Raw genomic sequence first — 19,206 nt, 5'->3', positions numbered from 1 at the left:
TTCTATTAATGACATGAGCAGCAGTAAGGATTACTTTCTCCCAAAAGGCACTAGGAACACTGGCAGACAATAAAAATGAACGGACTATTTCAACAAGATGTCTATATTTCCGTTTAGCCACGTCATTTTATTCAGGAGTATTTGTACACGAAGTTTGATAAATAGTACCATAAGAAGCAAGTAAATATGAAAATTGATTCGAAGTGTATTCACCCCCCAAATCACAACGAAAACACTTTATGATATTAGAATATTGAGTTTTCACAAGAGCTCTAAAGTTATTGAAAATTGTAAGATAATCAGACCTGTGTTTCATAAGATAGACCCAAGAGTAACAAGTGCAATCATCAATAAATGAAACATAATACCTTGACCCTCCCCTTTTGTAGGAATATGAGAGGGTCCCCACACATTAAAATGGATAAGATCAAATGGAGCAAAAGAAAAAGAAAGACTTTTAGAAAATGGTAAGGCAGAAAATTTGGCCAGTTTATAACCACTACAATCAGAAATATCAGAACTTTTTAAAGGTCCTAATACTCCTATAGAGGCTAAAAAGTGTAAATGAGGCGCTGAAACATAACCTAAGCGAGAGTGCCATAAATAAAAATCAGAAGATGAACGACTCGGATGAAAAGATGATAAATCCACACTCGAAGCTACAACTTCTGGTAATTTAAGTTGATCTAAAACATAGAGTTCTCCTTGCTTATGACAAGTCCCAATCAGCCTATGAGATTGTGGATCTTGAACATAACAATTGGATGAAGAAAAAGAGACTAGGTATCCGGACTCATATAATTGACTAACAAAAATAAGATTTAAAGTAAGACTTGGAATATAATAAACATTGGTAAGAGATAAAGAAGATGTAACAATTGAACCAACGCCTACTAATGACATAGGAGTACCATCAGCAGTCATATTAGATATAGATGAACTGGAAGAAAAAGAAATAAAAGATGACAAATTGGATGACATATGATATCAAAACGACCCGTGGTCACATTTGTACGATCCGCAAAAACTGATATCAGGACGACCCGTGGTCACACAAAGAATCTGAGGCAAAAAAGGATGTCAAATGTAGAAATCAGTAGCACAGGGCGTTGGTGCCAAAATAAGTAGAAAAGGACGTTAGTGTCGAAATCGACAACATAGGGCTTCAACACTGAAATCGATAGAAAAGAGCGTCAACGTCGAAATTGACAGCACAGGACGTCGGTGCCGAAATCGGTAGAAAATAGCGTCGGCGCCGACATCGACAGAAAATAATATCGAGAGCGAAATCGATAGGACAGGACGTCGGTACCCAAATCGACAGAAAATAGATATCAGCGCCGAAATCAACAGCAGCAAGACAGAATATAGATGTCGGCGCCGAAATCAATATTCTGTAGTAGGAGATGACATCGACAACAAGAAGTAATAACAGGAGGCGGTAGAAAAAAATTAGGTTAGAGAAGGAGAATCGTTCTGATACCATGTAGAAATTAAGAGAATGAAAAAATTAACCATATTATTAGATCTTAAAATTGATACAGAGTATAAGGTCTTATATAGTTAAGTTAAGAAACCCTAAGCTCTATAAAAAAAATGTCTAAATTATCCTAAAAATTATAAATAAATAAATATATAATCTAACACCATCGAACCGTCAATTCCGAATCATGTTAAATCTAGGTGGCAATGAGCGAAGGAGGGTGGTCCGATCAAAAACCGAAGGCATTCTTTAGTGTCTAATTGTAAGAGATGACGTTGATGCCAATAAAATTATTTATTTTGATAATAATAATAATAATAATAATAATAATAATAATAATAAATGTTACTGTAATTAGTTGTACTTAAATATTATATTTATTGAGTAATTTTTAACTCAAAGATATTTTTCCCGCAAAAGAAAATAATTTCTCTTTTATTATTAAAATTAGAGTAGAATTTATCGTCATGAAATTTGTACAACTAATTCATGCGAGCAGTGGGAAAATTAACAAGCAAGAGAGATAATGATGTTGAGATTTGGCAACATTGGTTAATTCGATATACGCCTTCGCCTCTCACATTTATCCTCTGATTGGGAGGAGGTGAGTAAAAGGGAGGAAAAAGTAAACATGAGTAAAATGAATTTTTATTCTTGTTTGGGAGAGAGTGAGCTATGAAGGGGAAGGGGAGAGAAGGGTAAAGTCTCCCCTTGCATGTTCGGGAATAAGCGAAATTCCTTACACCCCAAATTGAGGTATAAGGAAGGGTAAGGAGAAATTATTATAATTATATCCTTATTTATTTTTTCATATGTAGATTTATTAAAAAAATAAGAGGATATTTTTGTAAATTTGTATATTTAACCTTCATTCCATCCCTTTTCTCTCACATAAACTTTCCCTCCCTTCCAAACAAGGGTAAGATAAATATATTACTTTCCTTTCCTTTCCCTCCCTTCCCCTTCCATCCCCTTCCATTAATGAATCTGACCTCACCCCATCCAAACAGAGGCTTAGATGGTGAGACCCACTCGGAGTCAGCGGGATCCATCATCCGACGAGGACATTGCCTATACAGGTAGGTTAAAATTTACCGACAACATCTACATGTTCAGGCATCAAATGCTTGGTGTTGGGCTAATAAAAAAGGAATGTATTAAATGTAAAAGAATAATTATTTTTAAAAAATGACAACCGCCCAATTAGTCATAATTTTTATTTTAATAATTTAAATTGGTATTCTTAAGAAAGTATTTCAATTTATATGAGCAATTTGGATGGTGTTTTGGTTGGTAAAATAACTTGATAGTTTAATTGTCTAAATAGGATGTGTTTAATTGTAGAATGAAAATATTAGGAATCTTACCTTATGCTTTCTAAACATTAAAAGGTATTTTGATGATTTTAATTTATATTATGCTATTAGTAAATTCCATTAATACCTATTTATGCTTAAACTAAAAACAAAAAAATTCTAACTCTTTTTTCTTTTTCGAATTCTTATAATTTTGTTTGTTCCATATTTTCCATTTTCATCCTTCTTTAAATAATATAAAAAATAATTTTTCTATTTTTGATAATTTAGATATTCAATTAATTCTGAAGTTATATAATTTTTCCCTTCAAATAAATTTAGATTTTAATTCATATATATTTAAAAGTCGATTTATATGATCGTATTCAAATTCAAACTTGATTAAAAAAATATTTATAATGTGCAGGCTCTCCCCGACTCGTGCGCGCACGATTTTAAATCCCTTCCGTCCATTATTGACGGAACGGCCAATATGGTCTCCTTGCAGTGTCAGATACGTCGACTAACATCATCCCACGTGGCGTAGACCAGGTACCAGCAAAATGTGGACGCGTGTCGATCCTGCAAGACCCCAGGTGCCGACCAGGTTTGTGAACCGTCAGATCGGTAAACCTGGCTCCAGATCGCTAAATTGCACGCAGTGTCTCAGGCGGTATCGTTGAACTTGAACCCTTTTTTTTTTTTTGCCTCCCGGATGCCAGTGTAGCACCCATATCCGCTCGACCTTTGCTGTGCTCGGCTCGGGGCAGCAAGTGAACGGCAAACCCTAGGAAGGCCTCTTTGCTTCGCCTTTTTCCGTGGAGATCGAGTGAGGCAGCGTGGCGGCGAAGCGATTACCGATGCTTCCTTAGGTTTCTCAGCTCACGTTTCGATTTGTTGCCGATCACTTATTCCAGTTTGGCTTTGGCGTTTCGTGTTCTTTCGTTTCTTTGGGTTTGGAATCTGTTTCCGGATTACTTCGTGGAGCTGATTAAGAGGAAGAGGGGGGATGTGAAGAGATGGAGGGAAACTTCGGAGGTGGTTACGATGGTGTAGGAGAGAACAGAGGACTAAGCGATGACCAGCCTTCGAATCCTTTTGCAGGAGCGCGTCGGCAATGCTTCACTGGGACACCGCGCAAGGCTGTACGTGTTCGCCACGAATCTGTCGTAAGATTTCAGCAGCATTCTTTCCTTCTTTTTCTTTGCTTGTGCGCTTCTATCTTTGGTCTTATGTTTCCAATATTGAAACCACGTAAGCTCTTAACTTTCTTGAAGTTTACTAAAATTGGTGTCCGTTGATAGCGTTAGGATTTTCACTTTGTCATAGAATTTTCTCGTCTTTATCCATCGGCAAAAAACTAATTCTTTGCTATTTATCTTTTGGGTTGGATAACTGGTATCAATTTGCTATGAAGATCTTGCTGGATGCGTATCCAAACTTAGGCTACTTTCTTTAATTATAGGAATTAGATCTGCCGAAAGTTAGTATTCTGTTATTCTGTTTCTAAGTTTTTTAGAAGGATTTTGGATTTTTTTCCCCCTCTTTCTAGCATTCTCTAAGTTTGAGGTTGTTCACTATTTTATTTGGTCTGTCTACAAATTACAATAGATGTGTGATTTTCCTTTTCTGTCCAACCATTATTTGTTCTGTAATTTTATGTGGATTCCTTTATCTTACTACATTAATGGCACGAGTGTGTTGACAAAAAAAATATACTTTAGCATTCATTATGATGCGCATTTATGAAATGGTGTTAAAGGCTCTTGATGGAGGCAGGCTTCTGACTTCAACTTGTAGTGTTTAAGATCTAACTTATTGATGAGATAATAAACTGGCTGTTTTTGCATGTTCAGTTTGATATCCTCCTTGATTATTTGCTTTAGTTGCTAGAATCATAATTAGCATGGCCTTTGTGACATGATATTTTGGGCCATTTTTAAGATCCTTGGAAACCAAATTTGTCATGCAAAGGTGAAACTATTAATCTAAATTCACATTTTAAGTTAGGTCGTGTTTGTATTAGGTTTAAAGAGCTTTGAGGATAGACAGTTTTTTCCCTAGAATTTTGGCCATTGCATGTAAGCTGCCTCGGTACAAATAGAGTGTAGCATTACAGGTCATATGGGATGTATCTATTGCGTGGCTGTTAACTCTTGGCACATTAATAAAAGATAATCATGTACAATTAAAGATCTAATTTAATGAGTTGCATTATTAGATACATGCTGATATGTGATAATAAAATTATATTGATCATGTTTTCATATGCTACTAATCAACTGCTGACTTAGGCAGGAAGTGCATGTATGCCATAGTTAGGCAAATTCTAACTATCTCCAACTGAAGTTCATGAAAATATCTTAACCAGTCAATAACAAGACCAAATTTCTACTCTTAGTGATCCTGAGAGTTCTATTCTTCTGATTACTTTAATTTGCGGGCGCATTTGATGCATATCCACTTATTGTTTATATTCTTTTAGTTACAGGCTATATCAAATTTTAATGGTTGCCATTATGTTTTTTTAGGTGCATGTAGCTGTAAACCTCTTTACAAATGCCTTTTTTGTTTTATTGTTTCTCAATATAAATGTTGTTTTTCAATCAAAATATTAATTTAAAGATAGTAGGTACTTTGTGTTGGAAATTATAAATTTATAATATAGTATCTATCAATATTAGCTTTAACTCACTGCCATTTATCAATGATGGTTAACATCTTTGATGTCTGCTTCCATTATCCACGATCATTTTCTTAGCATAAATAGAATATGCCTCTAGACAATGATTTATATATCATTTTTTCTTGGACAATTTTTTCCAAAGCACATAGTAATTTCTCCAGAGCTCTTTGTTTGCTTCGATATTATTCTGTTTGTTTAAATTTTAGAGAACTAATTGAGAAATCTATTGTACCTTGGGAAAAATATGGTTGCTATGCAGCCTATGTTGTACCCTAATGACTAGTGATATGGCATCAGAAGTTTCCATATTTATGTTCTAGCCAGAGTAAATCAGAGTTTGTGACTTGTAACAACTTGAAGAATTAAGTATATGACTTCTTTTGGTAGATTATTTCATGCAAATTATCATTGTATTATCAAACCTTGAATATTCTGAGAAGCCAAAACTTGTGTTTTCATCTCATCCATTGTAGTTTTGATCCTGAACATTAACTACTCCACTAGCTTTGTTAAGCCTGTTCAATAAATTCAATTTATGTTACAAGATCAACATTGGAATGATTAGCAACTGGATTTTATGAAGTGTCAATTCCAGCAATATTTTCAGTAATGTCGAAGCAGTAACAATGAGAATGTCACTCCCTGTGTGGCCTCATTCCATGTAACAGTCATGGTGTTTAAGAGACAAGGGCTTGAGGGTCGTTTATCTTCCCTCTGAAGGATGATTGAAGCAGAGATATAGGGTTTTTCCTGTTAACTAGCTGTCCATTCCTTCTCCTAAAGTCATCTTAAACTATCTTATTAGGATTCTATCAGAAGTTGGTTTCCTTATGCTTGTGAACCTGTACTACAGAAACATGTATGACAATATCTAGAGAATCCATGCTGCAAGGTGCAAGAGTAGGCGATTGTTTCCATCGGGATGGTGTGGGCCAAAGCAACTTCTAGTTGGTGTTAACTAACACTAGATCTTCATTTGATTTTTTCACCCTTTGGAAAATACTTATTTTGCCTGCTGAATGTAAAAGAACAAGATACTCACAATTACATTTTGATCATTGAAAAATAAAGTTCCGTTTTCTTTCCCTGCATAACGTTTGGTTATTGTACCAAAATAGAGTAAGTTAACACCTCAAGGATAAACATTCTATTTCTGAATTGAATTTTAAAAGGACAAGTTTTAAGTCTTAACACCTTGATCTACGGATTTGATTTTTCAATGCACGAGTTTTAAGTCTTAGCACCTTGATATACGTTTCAATGCCAATGTGGGATTCACATACTATTTCTCTAAGCTAAATTATGAACTTTTCAACTCATGTAATAGCAATTCCTTTTGACTATCAGTGTTCTTAAGTAAGGAAATAACCGTTGGTGTTACAAAGTTACAAACATAGTCCTACATTGAAAATGCATGGGAAAGATCATGGGTTTATAAAAGAAAGATATCTCCATTGATAGGAGATGTTTTGGGTAGAGTTCAAAAACAAAACCATGTGGATATAGGTTAAAAGTGGATAATAACATACTATTGTAGAGATATCTTAATTCTTTTGATCCTAACAATAACATTGTTCCTTTCAAATAACATTGGCTTGTTTTTATTGTTTATGACATGTTAGTTTCAAATGTATCCACGTTTTCCTTACATAACATGAAATGTGGCATCTTGTATATACTGTTTCTAGGTGGTGAAATGTTACTGGAAAAAGGATCTGGTGTTAACTTGGGATTTTATTTGATATAGAGCATTCATCTCTATCAATAAAAATAAAATATATGAAAAAGTTAGAGGAAAGTGAGCTGATTGTGTATTAGGCCAAAACACTTTCTGGTGTTCTTTAATGAGCCAAATTCTAATGGAAAAGTTGTTTATACCTTAATTGGTTTATGATTTTGTATTTTAAATTCATATTCTTTTATTAGTGAAAAGTTGATTGTTAGTTATGCCATGCATGGAGTTGTTTTGCTTCTGTTAGTGGTTATAGCTTGCTGGAAGAGCAATCATCAGGAATTTTAAGGTTTATAAATTAGTGCAAATAATGATGTTACAATGCAGCACAAAATTTGATTTGATGGGAGAGCTTACAGAACAATCATGTTGTTTTTTGTTGAAATGATCATTACTTTGATATTATATAGAATACTTTAAATTCAATTTTTAAATAATGAAAGCTGTGTTGCAGGCAAAGACAAAATTACTGGACATGACTATTGAGATTGAGAAAGGCACTAGGGTTTGTGAAATTGATTTCCTCCCAATTGTACGGTCTGGGGCTTGGGCTGATATTGGGTTCCGAAAAACAATGGAAGATGCCTATATTTGCTGTGACAATTTTATGCAAGTTTATGGAACTAAGACTTTTGGAGAACCAAGTGCCTTTTATGGGGTATGCCACTTGAATGTTAAGCATCCTAATTGAGGAACTTTCTACACAATTCTGATCTTCGGAAAGAAAAATGTTTTCTTTTCAGTATTGGCTACAACACACTGCTAACTGGGACAGCATTATTTTGATTTTGCCTCAATTCTCTCTTTTCCCCCCTTTTTACCAGCCTGCATTTTCTTCTTTTGGTAACTTTGGTTGAGTATCTAATCTTAATAGGTGTTTGATGGGCATGGTGGGAAACATGCTGCAGATTTTGCTCGCAGCAATTTGCCTAGATTTCTGTTAGACGATGAGGATTTTCCAGGAGAGATTCAGAGAGCAGTTGCTTCTGCATTCTTACAGACAGATATTGCGTTTGCAGAGGCCTGCTCTGTCAACTCCTCACTTGCTTCTGGTACGACTGCACTGGCTGCGTTAGTTGTTGGAAGGTTAGGTTTTGTTTTTATTTTATTTCTTTGGAAAAGAGCCCTCTCCTAACGTCTTCCTTTCTGCTGTTACTTGATCTTGACATCATTAGTGGGAAATGAAACTAAGTTTGTCGAGTCCGAAAAGGCCCGTTTTGTTATAATTCTGAAAATGAGTTTTATTACCTTATGAGTACTTAGTTCCCCCAATAGGTCTTCCTTATCTGAGAAAAGATTTCAAATTTTCAATTCCCTCATAGTGATTATTGTACCATCTGACTTTTTTTTTTCAATTCCCTCATAGTGATTGTTGTTGTATCATCTGACTTTTTTTTTTTTTTTTTTTGTGGTGTGGTCGTTAAGATGATAGATGTTTACTAATTTCTTAAACATTTGGGTTATATTATCTTTTGCTACGGTTTTCTATGTCTTTTGCACTTGATATACTTATCAGGAGTTAGTCCAATCATGTGATGACGTTCGCTTTCAAATATATTCTCTCATGTTGATTTTCTTCTTTAACATGGAGGTAACTGTCAATCTGCGAATGTATGGGATACCTCCATGAAATACATATCTTCTTCATTCTTCTCAAATATACTTATCAGGAGCTGGATTAAGCATAAGGACCATGAAATATTTCTTAGCTGAATTATACACACAAGATCTGTCATGGTGGAATAAGCTTAAGTATATACATATTCAGTAAAGATAAGTTTCTTTATTTCTTCATTTTATCTCTCAGCTGGCAGTAAGCCAAAAACTTGTATCTTCGTGTGTTCCTTGTACAGTTCCCCTCTCAAAGAGTAACCACCGGCACTGTTTTCTTTCTTCTAAACATAAAAATGCATCTGCAATTTACAAGTGCTTGCTATGTTTTTGAGGTTCTTGAATAATCTAGTGTGATTGTTTAGTTCGAATGCCCATATGGATGAATATATGCGGTCATTTCTTTTGCTGATACAGAAGCCTTATCATTTACAAGTATAATGCATTTCTTTCTTGTCCAAACATTCTTATTATTTACATGCTTGTTATGTTTCGGGGGTATTTTCTTGAATTAACTAGTGTGATTGTCGAGTTCAAATGATGTATTAGTTGATGCAGTCATTTCTTATGCCGATGCAGAAGCCTCTTGTCCAAACATTTGTCTTTTTCATGTCTATATTATTTATGCTCTTGGACATGATTCTCATTGACTCAGGCTGCATTGACTCAGGCTGCACTTTTGGGCTTGCCTGTTATTCCTCTAAGGATGTTTGCATCTATGTGGTACAGTTCGTTGGTGGTTGCAAACGCTGGAGATTGCCGTGCTGTCCTTTGTCGCCGTGGAAAGGCAATTGAGCTGTCACATGATCACAAGCCAGATTGCAGTAGCGAAAGGAAAAGAATTGAATCCTTGGGTGGGCATGTCTATGATGGTTATCTCAATGGGCAGCTCAATGTGGCCCGTGCTATAGGGGATTGGCACATGGATGGAATGAAAGATCCAGATGGCGTGGGCCCTCTTATTGCAGATCCAGAAGTGACAAGAATGCGATTAACAGAGGACGACGAATTTCTGATATTGGGTTGTGATGGAATTTGGGATGTCTTCCTCAGCCAGAATGCAGTGGACTTTGCACGACGGAAGCTCCAAGAACACAATGATCCACCCACCTGTTGCAAGGAGCTCGTTGATGAAGCCCTGAAGAGGAAGAGCTGTGACAATCTATCTGTGGTCTTAGTGTGCTTCCAAACTAAGCCACCCCCGATCCTAACTGCTCGAAGGCCTCTAGTCCACAGTATTATATCAGCAAAGGGCCGCAAGGAGCTGCAAAGTTTTCTGGATTGAGTAGGAAGCATTTCGTCCTGTTGCTCTTTTTCCATTTCAATTCTTAGGCGGAGTTTAGCTTAGCTGCTTGGTTTTTAGCTCAATTCCCCTGCCCCCTTGAGATTTGGTTCCAATTGTACCATATGCGGCGGCTGATCCCATCTACAATGAGTTAAATGTTCTCTCAATTGTTGGCATAAGAATCAGACCAACCTTCATTTATTTACTTTGCTAGACTTGTTTCATAGACTGCTGCTGCTGCATTGCAGCACATTAAAACACATAAAGGCGAGTGATTTAGTAATGGCCTGACCGAATCAGCTGGTTTTGCTTGTTTATTTCGAATCTATTAGTTTGGCATGTATGCTCAATCATGTCTCATTTAAACCAGCCATATATCTGGCTGTTGTTTTTTAGTGATCTTTTCGTTTCATTATTTTTTTGTCATTTTTTCACATGATTACGCTGAAAAATATTTATGCATAATAAAATCAAGGACATTAAAATAAAATGCTGCCTAAAAAGATTTCCGATGGATGATGAGATAACATCTCTCTCCATGCAGCAAAGAATAGTTTAGGTGTATTTTATGCTTGGTTTTGATAGGATAGTAAGCTTCTGCTAGACCTATTTGCTATCTGATTTACTCAGGTGGAAGGGGAAGGACGTAGATTCTCCCCGGGATTGGATGCATGATGAGGTCATGATAGTCATATGTGACGAGAAGTTACAAACAAATGTGATGGTTTGCATGTCGCCTGAATTGCCCAGAACATTCAAAGTTTACCTAGATATCCAAACAGACATGTAGGGATGTAAACGAGCTGAATCAAGTTAAACAGTATTCAGGTTGAGTTCGGCTTATTTATATTATATTCAGGTTCGAGCTCGGCTCGAGCTCAAAATGGATTTTTATCACAAGGTTCAAACTTGACTTATTTTAGAATTATCAAGCTCATAAATAGTTCCAGCTCGGTTCATTATTAGTTCGATTATCATAGTTAACGAGTCTAACTTGTTAAGCGAGTTCGGGTTCATTTTCGGACTTATTTTAGAGTTAATTTTTTTTTTACTTATTTTAGAGTTCATTTTATAGACTCATTAAGCGAGTTTGAAAATTTATTTGAATAAATATTCAACGAATCTAACAATTAAAATAATATAAACTGAACACATATTCGCGAGCTAAGCTCGTTTTAAGTCGAGCTCGAGCCCTTTAAACAAGCCGAGCTCGAACTTGAGCTCACGAGCCTTTAAACAAATATGTTCACGAGTTCATGAGCTGAATATCCTTAAGCTCGAGCTCAACTCGAAATTGAACTCCGAATGATTAATGAATTATTTGATTTATTTATATCCCTACATAGAAGGATCCTACAAGTTTTAGATGCCTGGGGACAGGGCTTTATATATTATTTTGCCTTTGCATTGTACCAATGAGACAACACCAAAATATGCAAAATTCTCAAAACTGTCTAGGTTTTGTTATTATCCAATGTTGCTTAAACAAACAAAGAAAACAAGGCATATATAATTGATAGAGTAGTATTATTAAATGATATTTACATTAATCAAGACAATTATGAGCAATGATCCCAACAATGATCCAAGTATAATAAAATAATGATCCTGTCTGAAAACTATGTCATATAGAGAGACCGATGATGAGGGTAAAAATGCTGATGGATAGAGGACTTGGAGCTAGAACTCAAGGATGTGTTGCAGACTTCAGATCTTAGTGTGAGGTAGGGAAAGACAATCGAAAGTGGTATTCACGGGCCTACGCACACCACAGAAAGACACATGGGAGCATTAAGATGAGAAACAGGGAAGGGGTCCTTGGCGCAAGTACTCTGACGCTCAAGTTAGAACAAGGACAGAGCGAAAACTGCAGAAAGAAGATGAATAGTAGAATCATAGTAGATGTGTGTGTACGCGTGTACTTGGTCAGTGAAGAGGATCCCTTTATATACTAACCCTCATAACCTCTGCAATAATGAGGCGTCAGAGAATGACTGGTGTCAAAATATGTTGGGGGATGGAGGATATATTGGAGGATGTACGACGAACTTCTGTTGGGTGGAGAAAGGTTCCATGGTATGCATATTGTAAAGTATTAGAATATTTCCTTTCGAATAACCGTTATTCTTTGATAGGTGGTTACGATTCCCTGACAATATTATCTCTTGGCGATAGTCTGACTAGTGCTGGAGCCAACCGGGTGTATGCTGAGATCCACTCCCCTGAGAAGTGAGGGGCTGAGTCCTGGAGATCTGACCAATGATGGGGCCGACCGAGAGTAGACTGGAATTATGCCCATGAGATATAGGGGTTGAGCCCTACTGACTAACGCGGGGGTCGACAAGGAGTAAGCTGGGAGCTATGCCCATGAAAAGTGAGGGATTGAGTCTTAGGGGTCCGACCAGGAATAGACTGGGAGTCATGCCTATGAGAAGTGAGGGGCTGAGTCCTAGGGTCAGACCGGCTTGGGAGTTGATCGGAGTAGACTAGGAGCTGTATCCATAAGAAGTGGGGCTAAGCCTTGGGGTTTGATTGGCGTAGGGGTTGACTGAGAGTAGACTGAGAGTTATGCCTATGAGAAATGAGGGGTTGAGCCCTGGGGTCCGACCGAGGCGAGGACCGATCGGAAGTAGATTGGGAGTCATGCCCATGACATATGGGGTGTTGAGTCCTCGAGGATCCGACCGGCACTTGGGCCTGACTGGATGTGAACCAAGAGCGGTAACATTGAGGCACGGGGAGTTGACTCCCAGAAGATCCGATCGACTTTGGGGACCAATCGACTGTGAACTAAGAGTAGTGACCACGAGGTACTGGGAATTGAGTCCCAGAAGATCCCATCGGCTCTAGGGATTGATCAGTTGTGAACTAAGAGCAATGACCCTAAGGTGGGGGGAGCCAAGTCTCGGAAAAAATGATCCGTTCGGACATGCACTTCCCGACCCTGATGGTTAATTACCTCCTCTTGACTTTTAATCGCCACGTTACTTTGCCTATTGCCCCACACTATCCCTAAGACCATCCACTATATATCATATCATAAATTTCACCTTCAAATCTATTCGAAGGAGATATAAATCCGATTAACTAGACTAAGTCTATCATAATGTCGAATCACTCCTGACTGACCCACTTACATGTACGAGGAAGTCGACTAAAAACACTTTAGAGAATTTCGATGGAGGTCATTGGGCTACTTGCAACTGACTGGAAATTTATCCACAAGGGATTTGATTTGAGACTTTCTCTCTGCCAATCGGATCTTGTGCATTTTGGTTGGAATTTGCTTGGCTTTTACCAATCGGCTCTTTGACCACTTGGATTTTTGCTATGTTTAACTTCTGCCAATTTGATTTTTTGATGGGAATCGGAATGTGCTTTGGTTTTAGCCAATGCTGGGAATTTTTCCAAGAGATGCTATTACCGCTTAAAATTTTCCGTTAGTATTTGTCTGAGTAAATGGAACTTGAGTTTGAAAATATCAGTAGTTGAGTGAAATCGAGCAAGCGGCTGAGCGGTTGAGTGGTGCGAAATGAGCGATGAGTTAGGCGTGTGCCAAGTGGAGTGGCAAATGAGATGACTACCAAACAGAACGGCGAGTGAGAGGAGTATCGGACAAAGCGGCAAGTGAGACGGGTGCTAGGCAGAGCGCCGAGTGAGACGAGTGCCAAGCAGAGCGGCAATGTGAGAATAGTGCCAAACAAGCGACGATTTAGGCGTGCGTCGAGCAGAGCGATGAATGAGACAACTACCGAGTAGAATGGTGAGTGAGATGAATACCAGGCAAAGCGGCGGGTGAGACGAATGCCAAGCAAAACGACGAGTGAAAAGAGTGACGAGTAGAGCGGCGATATGTGAGAGTATTGCCAAGTAGAGCGACGATGAGAGAGTAGTGCTGAGTAGAGTGGTAATGTGAGAGTAGTGCTGACCAGAGTGGCGATATGAGAGTATCACTGAGTAGAGCGGCGATGTGAGAGTAGTGTCAAGTGAGTGACGATTTAGGCGTGTGTCGAGTAGAGCGGCGAATGAGACTATTGCCCAGTATAACGGTGAATGAGATGAGTATTGGACAGAGCAGCGAGTGAGACGAGTGCCGAGCAAAGCGGCGAGTGAGAAAAATGCTGAGTAGAACGGCGATGTGAGAGTAGTGTCGAGTAGAGCGACGATAAGAGAGTAGTGCCGAGAAAAGCGCCTATTGTGATGAGTGCCAAATAGAGTGGTGATGAGAAAGTAGTGACGAGCAAAGTGGCTATTAAGATGAGTGATGAGCAAAGAAGTGATTAAAATGAGTGCCGAGATAAGCAACGATTGGGATGAGTGCTGGGCAGAGCGGTGATATAAGAGTATCATCAAGCAGAATGGCAATTGAGATAAGTGCCGAGCAGAGCGGCTATTGAGATGAGTGTCGACAAAGCATCAATTGGGATGAGCGTCGGGCAAGGCGGTAATTGTGATGAGTGCTGAGCAGAGCGGCAATTAAGATGAGTACCGAGCAGAGCAGCGATTGGGATGAGCGTCGGGCGGAGCAGCTATTGTAATGAGTGCCGAGTAGAGCGGCGATGAGAGAGTAGTGTCGAGCAGAGAGACAATGTGAGAATAGTGTCGAGCAAAGTAGTGATATGAGAGTATCATTGAGCAGAACGGCGATTGTGATGAGTGTTGAGTAGAGCGATTATTGAGATAAATACTGAGCAGAGTAGAGATTAAAATGAGTAAGACAATTATATGCTTTTATAATTGAGATAATTATATGGTTCTCTAATTAAATTTAATGAATTATCATCATTGATTTACTTTATAGGTTTACAAATGAATTAGTTTGGGAGGAACCACCTTTTGGTTTAAATGTGTATTCTCTTTTATCCAGTGTGAATAGATAAATGTTGACAAATGGGGAGGTAATTGACACGTATTGTAAAATTCTATTTAGGGGGGGGGGGGATCCTCGTATAGTAGGACATACAACAAGTCTATTTATTGTTCAACCTTCTTCACAGTAAGGAATCTATTTGAGAATAGTTAAAATTTGAATACATTTTATTATTTGGTTAAGTATGTATGACTTTGCATATTTGTAGTCATTAATAAAATTCTTAAGCAAGGTTGTCTTCCAACAACTGATAAAGACAGATACAGAAGATGAAGAGGTTAGGTATATTTTTATACCTTTATGCAGTGATAATGCACTCTTCCACTTGTTGATGGTGGACACCAAATCACTGATGTTCAATCATTACAATTCTCTAGCAAGTGGAAGAAAATACAAATATGAATTTGATGCAGTGGTGAGCATCCAATATTCATGTGTACGTTTGTATTGTAGTATAAATGCTAGTTGATGTAAAATTTAAATTTTCTCTTCAATCTTACAGGTATCAGATTTAAAACTCTATAGTCGTGAGCACCTTACTTTTATTGATCCAAAATTTGAAAGGCATCATCCCTTCGATCAATGGATGTCTTGCACAATAGAATGACCACAATAAGAAGCCAGGTAAGCCGAGCAAATAGTGTGAATAGAAAATATTGATATAAAATATTATACATTAAATTGGTGATGTTATTTACAGCCTTGACTGTGACTTCTTTGTGATCCAATACATTCGATGTCTTCTATACGATATGAAGATGGACTTCAAACAAGGAGACAAGAAAATAATTAGAATTGATGTAATTGTATCAATTTTGAGGGATAAGTTCTGTAAAATATTGGATTAAATATCCATAGTGTTGTAAGCCAAAAAGTTGATAGGGAATGTAAAGGTACAATTACGTAGTGTTGGTAGTTTAATATCTTTGTATGTAGTCTATGTTGTTTAATACAGTGGTATGTATGATATGAGAAGAGTATACTAAACTATCATAGGAATAATAATACTATTACATAGTGATTAGTAAACTAAAAATCACAATATCCAAATTGTCATGCTGGTGCTTATCATTGAAAAGAAACATAATTTATATAACTTATATTGCAAACCATATCTATCTTATGAAAACTAAAAACTTTGTAACGGTTGGGATTTTTCATAAATCCAAATAGGATAGGTCCAACACTCGGTTTCAAGTGTACAAGGTCTGCATCGAAATTTGAATTAGGTATGTAATTATTGAACTCCAAAGTAACTAAGTTAAGAGTAAAAAAAATTGGTTGTTAACCCAGTAACTAAAAGCTTCACATGTTCTATGCCAAATGGCACGGAGCAAAAACTTCTTATTCAAGGTGTATAACTAAGTCTTGACACCATATATACCATCTCCCCTCTCAAACCTTCATAGGGAACATGATTTCAAGTAAATACAACTAGCGTAGGGCCATCAGTGGATTTTGGTCAAAACTCACTGATTGACCTAGACACCTCTGATTGGACCCATTCAAAGTCTAGTTAGATTCTGGTATTACAAAGACTCCAACGGTGCTACATATCAGGCCTAATGTGGGTCTGATATAAAACCATATCAGGCCCAACATGGGCCTGATAGGTTTCAAAAAATTTGATACTATATATCTCTCCCTTCTATAACTTAAAAACATGATACTATAAGTTTTAAGTCTATAGCATGGGGAGAGAAATATAGCTAATAGTATTGTAACATAACTTTAATCTTTGCTTAATTTTTGAGAAAATGATATATATATATTAAATAATAAAAAATAGTAAAATGATATATATATATATATATATATATATATATATATATATATATATATATATATATATATATATATATATATATATTCATTATAGAATATACCAATAAAATGAATATGTTCGTCCTAACGTCTCCATTAATCCATCTCAAATCAACACGGAGGAGGTAAATCACGGAAGGACCATCATTTGGAATAGCGACTAGGACATAAGATAAGTATTTTACCGAGATTCAAATCTCAGTCTTTATTTTGGTATTGCAAAGACTCCAACGGTGCTATCTATTACTGATGTACATCTCTCTAGGGGTGGTAGCACGTTCTGAAAAAATTTCAGCATCATATTGGGTCTGATATGGTACCATATCAGGCCCAACATGGGCTTGATATAAGACCATATCAGGCCCAATGTGGGCATCATATCAAACCATATCAGGCTCAACGTGGGCCTGATAGGTTTCAAAAAATTAGATACTATCTCTCCCTTCTATAACCTAAAAAGGTGCTATCATAGGTTTTAAGTCAACAACGTGGGGAGTGAAATATAGCTAATAGTATTGTAACATAACTTTAATCTCTGCCTAATATTCGACTTTAAAATAAAATGGTGACTATTGGTTCTCATAACTTAAAAGGTGTGCATTAAAATCCATAGCTCCTCACCTCTCAAACCTTCCTACTGAATGAGAATTTGAAGAAAAGAAAATATCCTAAAAAAAGGAGCAATACATAGAATAAAATAAATTGATACAATATGCGCTAAAAAAATTACAATTTTGAATAACTATAAAATATTCAGATAAAATAAGAATATATATATATATATATATATATATATATAAACTAATATTAAAGCTTCGCCTCTCTCGGTTGTTGTTCATTGAATACAAATAAGGTGCACCGTTCCGTGCCAAATGGCACGGAGCGTGAACTTCTTATCCAAGGTGTATAACTAAGTCTTGACACCATATATGTCATCTCCCCTCTCAAACCTTCATAGGGAACGTAATTTCAAGTAAATCCAAGTAGCGTAGGGTCATCAGTGGGTTTTGGTCAAAATCCACTGATGAACCTAGACACCTCTGATTGGACTCATTTCAAGTTTAGTTAGATTCTGGTATTGCAAGGACTCAAACAGTACTATCCATTACTGATGTACAACTCTCTAGGGGTGGTAGTATGTTCTGAAAAAATTTCAACCTCATATTGGGCCTGATATGATACCATATCAGGCCCAATGTGGACCTGATATGAAACCATACGTGGGTCTGATATAAAACCATATCAGGCCCAACGTGGACCTGATAGGTTTCAATATATTTTTATAATATTAAAGAATATAAGATTAAATACCCAAATTAATATTTTTATTTAAATGTGCTAACACTAAAATCGCAAATAAAATATTAAAACACTATTATTAAAAAGTAATAATAATAAACCGGAAATAAATAGAGTAGATTAGATTTTAAAAATCATATATTGAACTTAAATATATAAATTAAATATAAAAAACAATTTTATAATAAAAATATGGGATATATCTGGCACATGTTTCAATCAAAGCAAAAACTCGCACTCTCCTTCTTCGGCCGTCATCTTCTTCTCGAAGGCATCCTACGTAGCTCCGTTCGAGGCATGACTCTAGCATCATCGGCATCCAACCATCGATTTCATACGTAGCTCTGTTGCTAATTTAGTGGTTGTTTCTCTAACGGTTTCACCTAGGGTTTGTGTTAATGTTAAGGGCATGTTAGAATAAGAGCATAGTCGTTATTACGGAATCTAAGAGTTGTTTTTCTGTGTGTGATTATATGGTAACTAAGTTCAGAATGGCTACAAAAGGAGCATTGACAAGTGAAAGTACTGCTCGATCAAGTTATCCAAGTTATGTCAATAGAGGAAGAACTAAAAGAATGAACTGGAAAAGTAGCATTTGTCACTTTAGAAAATTTATTTCTTTTGTTAAACCGACTATAGAACAAGAACCAAAGATTCGAGGCACACCTTTTTCGTGGATCCTCAACCTCCCTAATAGTTTTTTTTGTAAGAGCTCAAGTCCAGAATATGTTTGATAATTGGGATCATGCGGAACAAAACTTTATCTTCCATGGGAAGAAACTGAAATTTATAAAGGTAGATATTGCACTGATTCTAGGCCTACCCGACAATGGAGAAATAGTTCGTCTCGATTTAAATGAGGCTTCTAACGCACTATACATGGAGTTTTTCCAAGATTCTGATTGTTCTATCAAACATTTGGAGAAACTAATAATGAAGTCAAGATTAAATGATAAGCTGTACTGTCAGTTGTATATCCTATATTTTTTTGCAACAGTTTTGTTTTGTGATAGTAGCAGTGTTCTTATAATACCTGTGCTCTCCCTAATTAACTGTGTAGGTGATTTTGATAACTTAGCTATGTTTAACTAGTGCAATGCAGTATACAGTTTCATGGCTCC

The 19,206-nt window shown here is 36.7% G+C and overlaps 1 protein-coding gene across 1 annotated transcript; it reads left to right on the top strand.

Annotated features, from left to right (window-relative positions):
• Nucleotides 1-3,485: 3,485 nt before the first annotated feature.
• On the top strand, nt 3,486-10,375 carry LOC121991822 (probable protein phosphatase 2C 57). Its single transcript, XM_042545869.1, has 4 exons — nt 3,486-3,947; nt 7,651-7,854; nt 8,071-8,282; nt 9,537-10,375. Exons 1-4 carry the CDS (start codon nt 3,798-3,800, stop codon nt 10,090-10,092), a joined length of 1,122 nt encoding a protein of 373 aa, XP_042401803.1. The 5' UTR covers nt 3,486-3,797; the 3' UTR covers nt 10,093-10,375.
• Nucleotides 10,376-19,206: the final 8,831 nt, after the last annotated feature.

Source organism: Zingiber officinale, chromosome 6B (assembly GCF_018446385.1).
Source record: "Zingiber officinale cultivar Zhangliang chromosome 6B, Zo_v1.1, whole genome shotgun sequence".
NCBI classification, from domain to species: Eukaryota; Viridiplantae; Streptophyta; class Magnoliopsida; order Zingiberales; family Zingiberaceae; genus Zingiber; species Zingiber officinale.
Note: the sequence above shows the minus strand (reverse complement) of the source record. Positions and strands in the feature narration are given on the sequence as shown.

Bases quoted from the DNA above. Each gene is read 5' to 3' on its own strand.
- LOC121991822 (XM_042545869.1), top strand. From the start codon at position 3,798: ATGGAGGGAAACTTCGGAGGTGGTTACGATGGTGTAGGAGAGAACAGA. The intron at 7,855-8,070 runs GTATGCCACTTG...TAATCTTAATAG, and splicing joins AACCAAGTGCCTTTTATGGG to GTGTTTGATGGGCATGGTGG. The intron at 8,283-9,536 runs GTTAGGTTTTGT...TATGTGGTACAG, and splicing joins GCTGCGTTAGTTGTTGGAAG to TTCGTTGGTGGTTGCAAACG.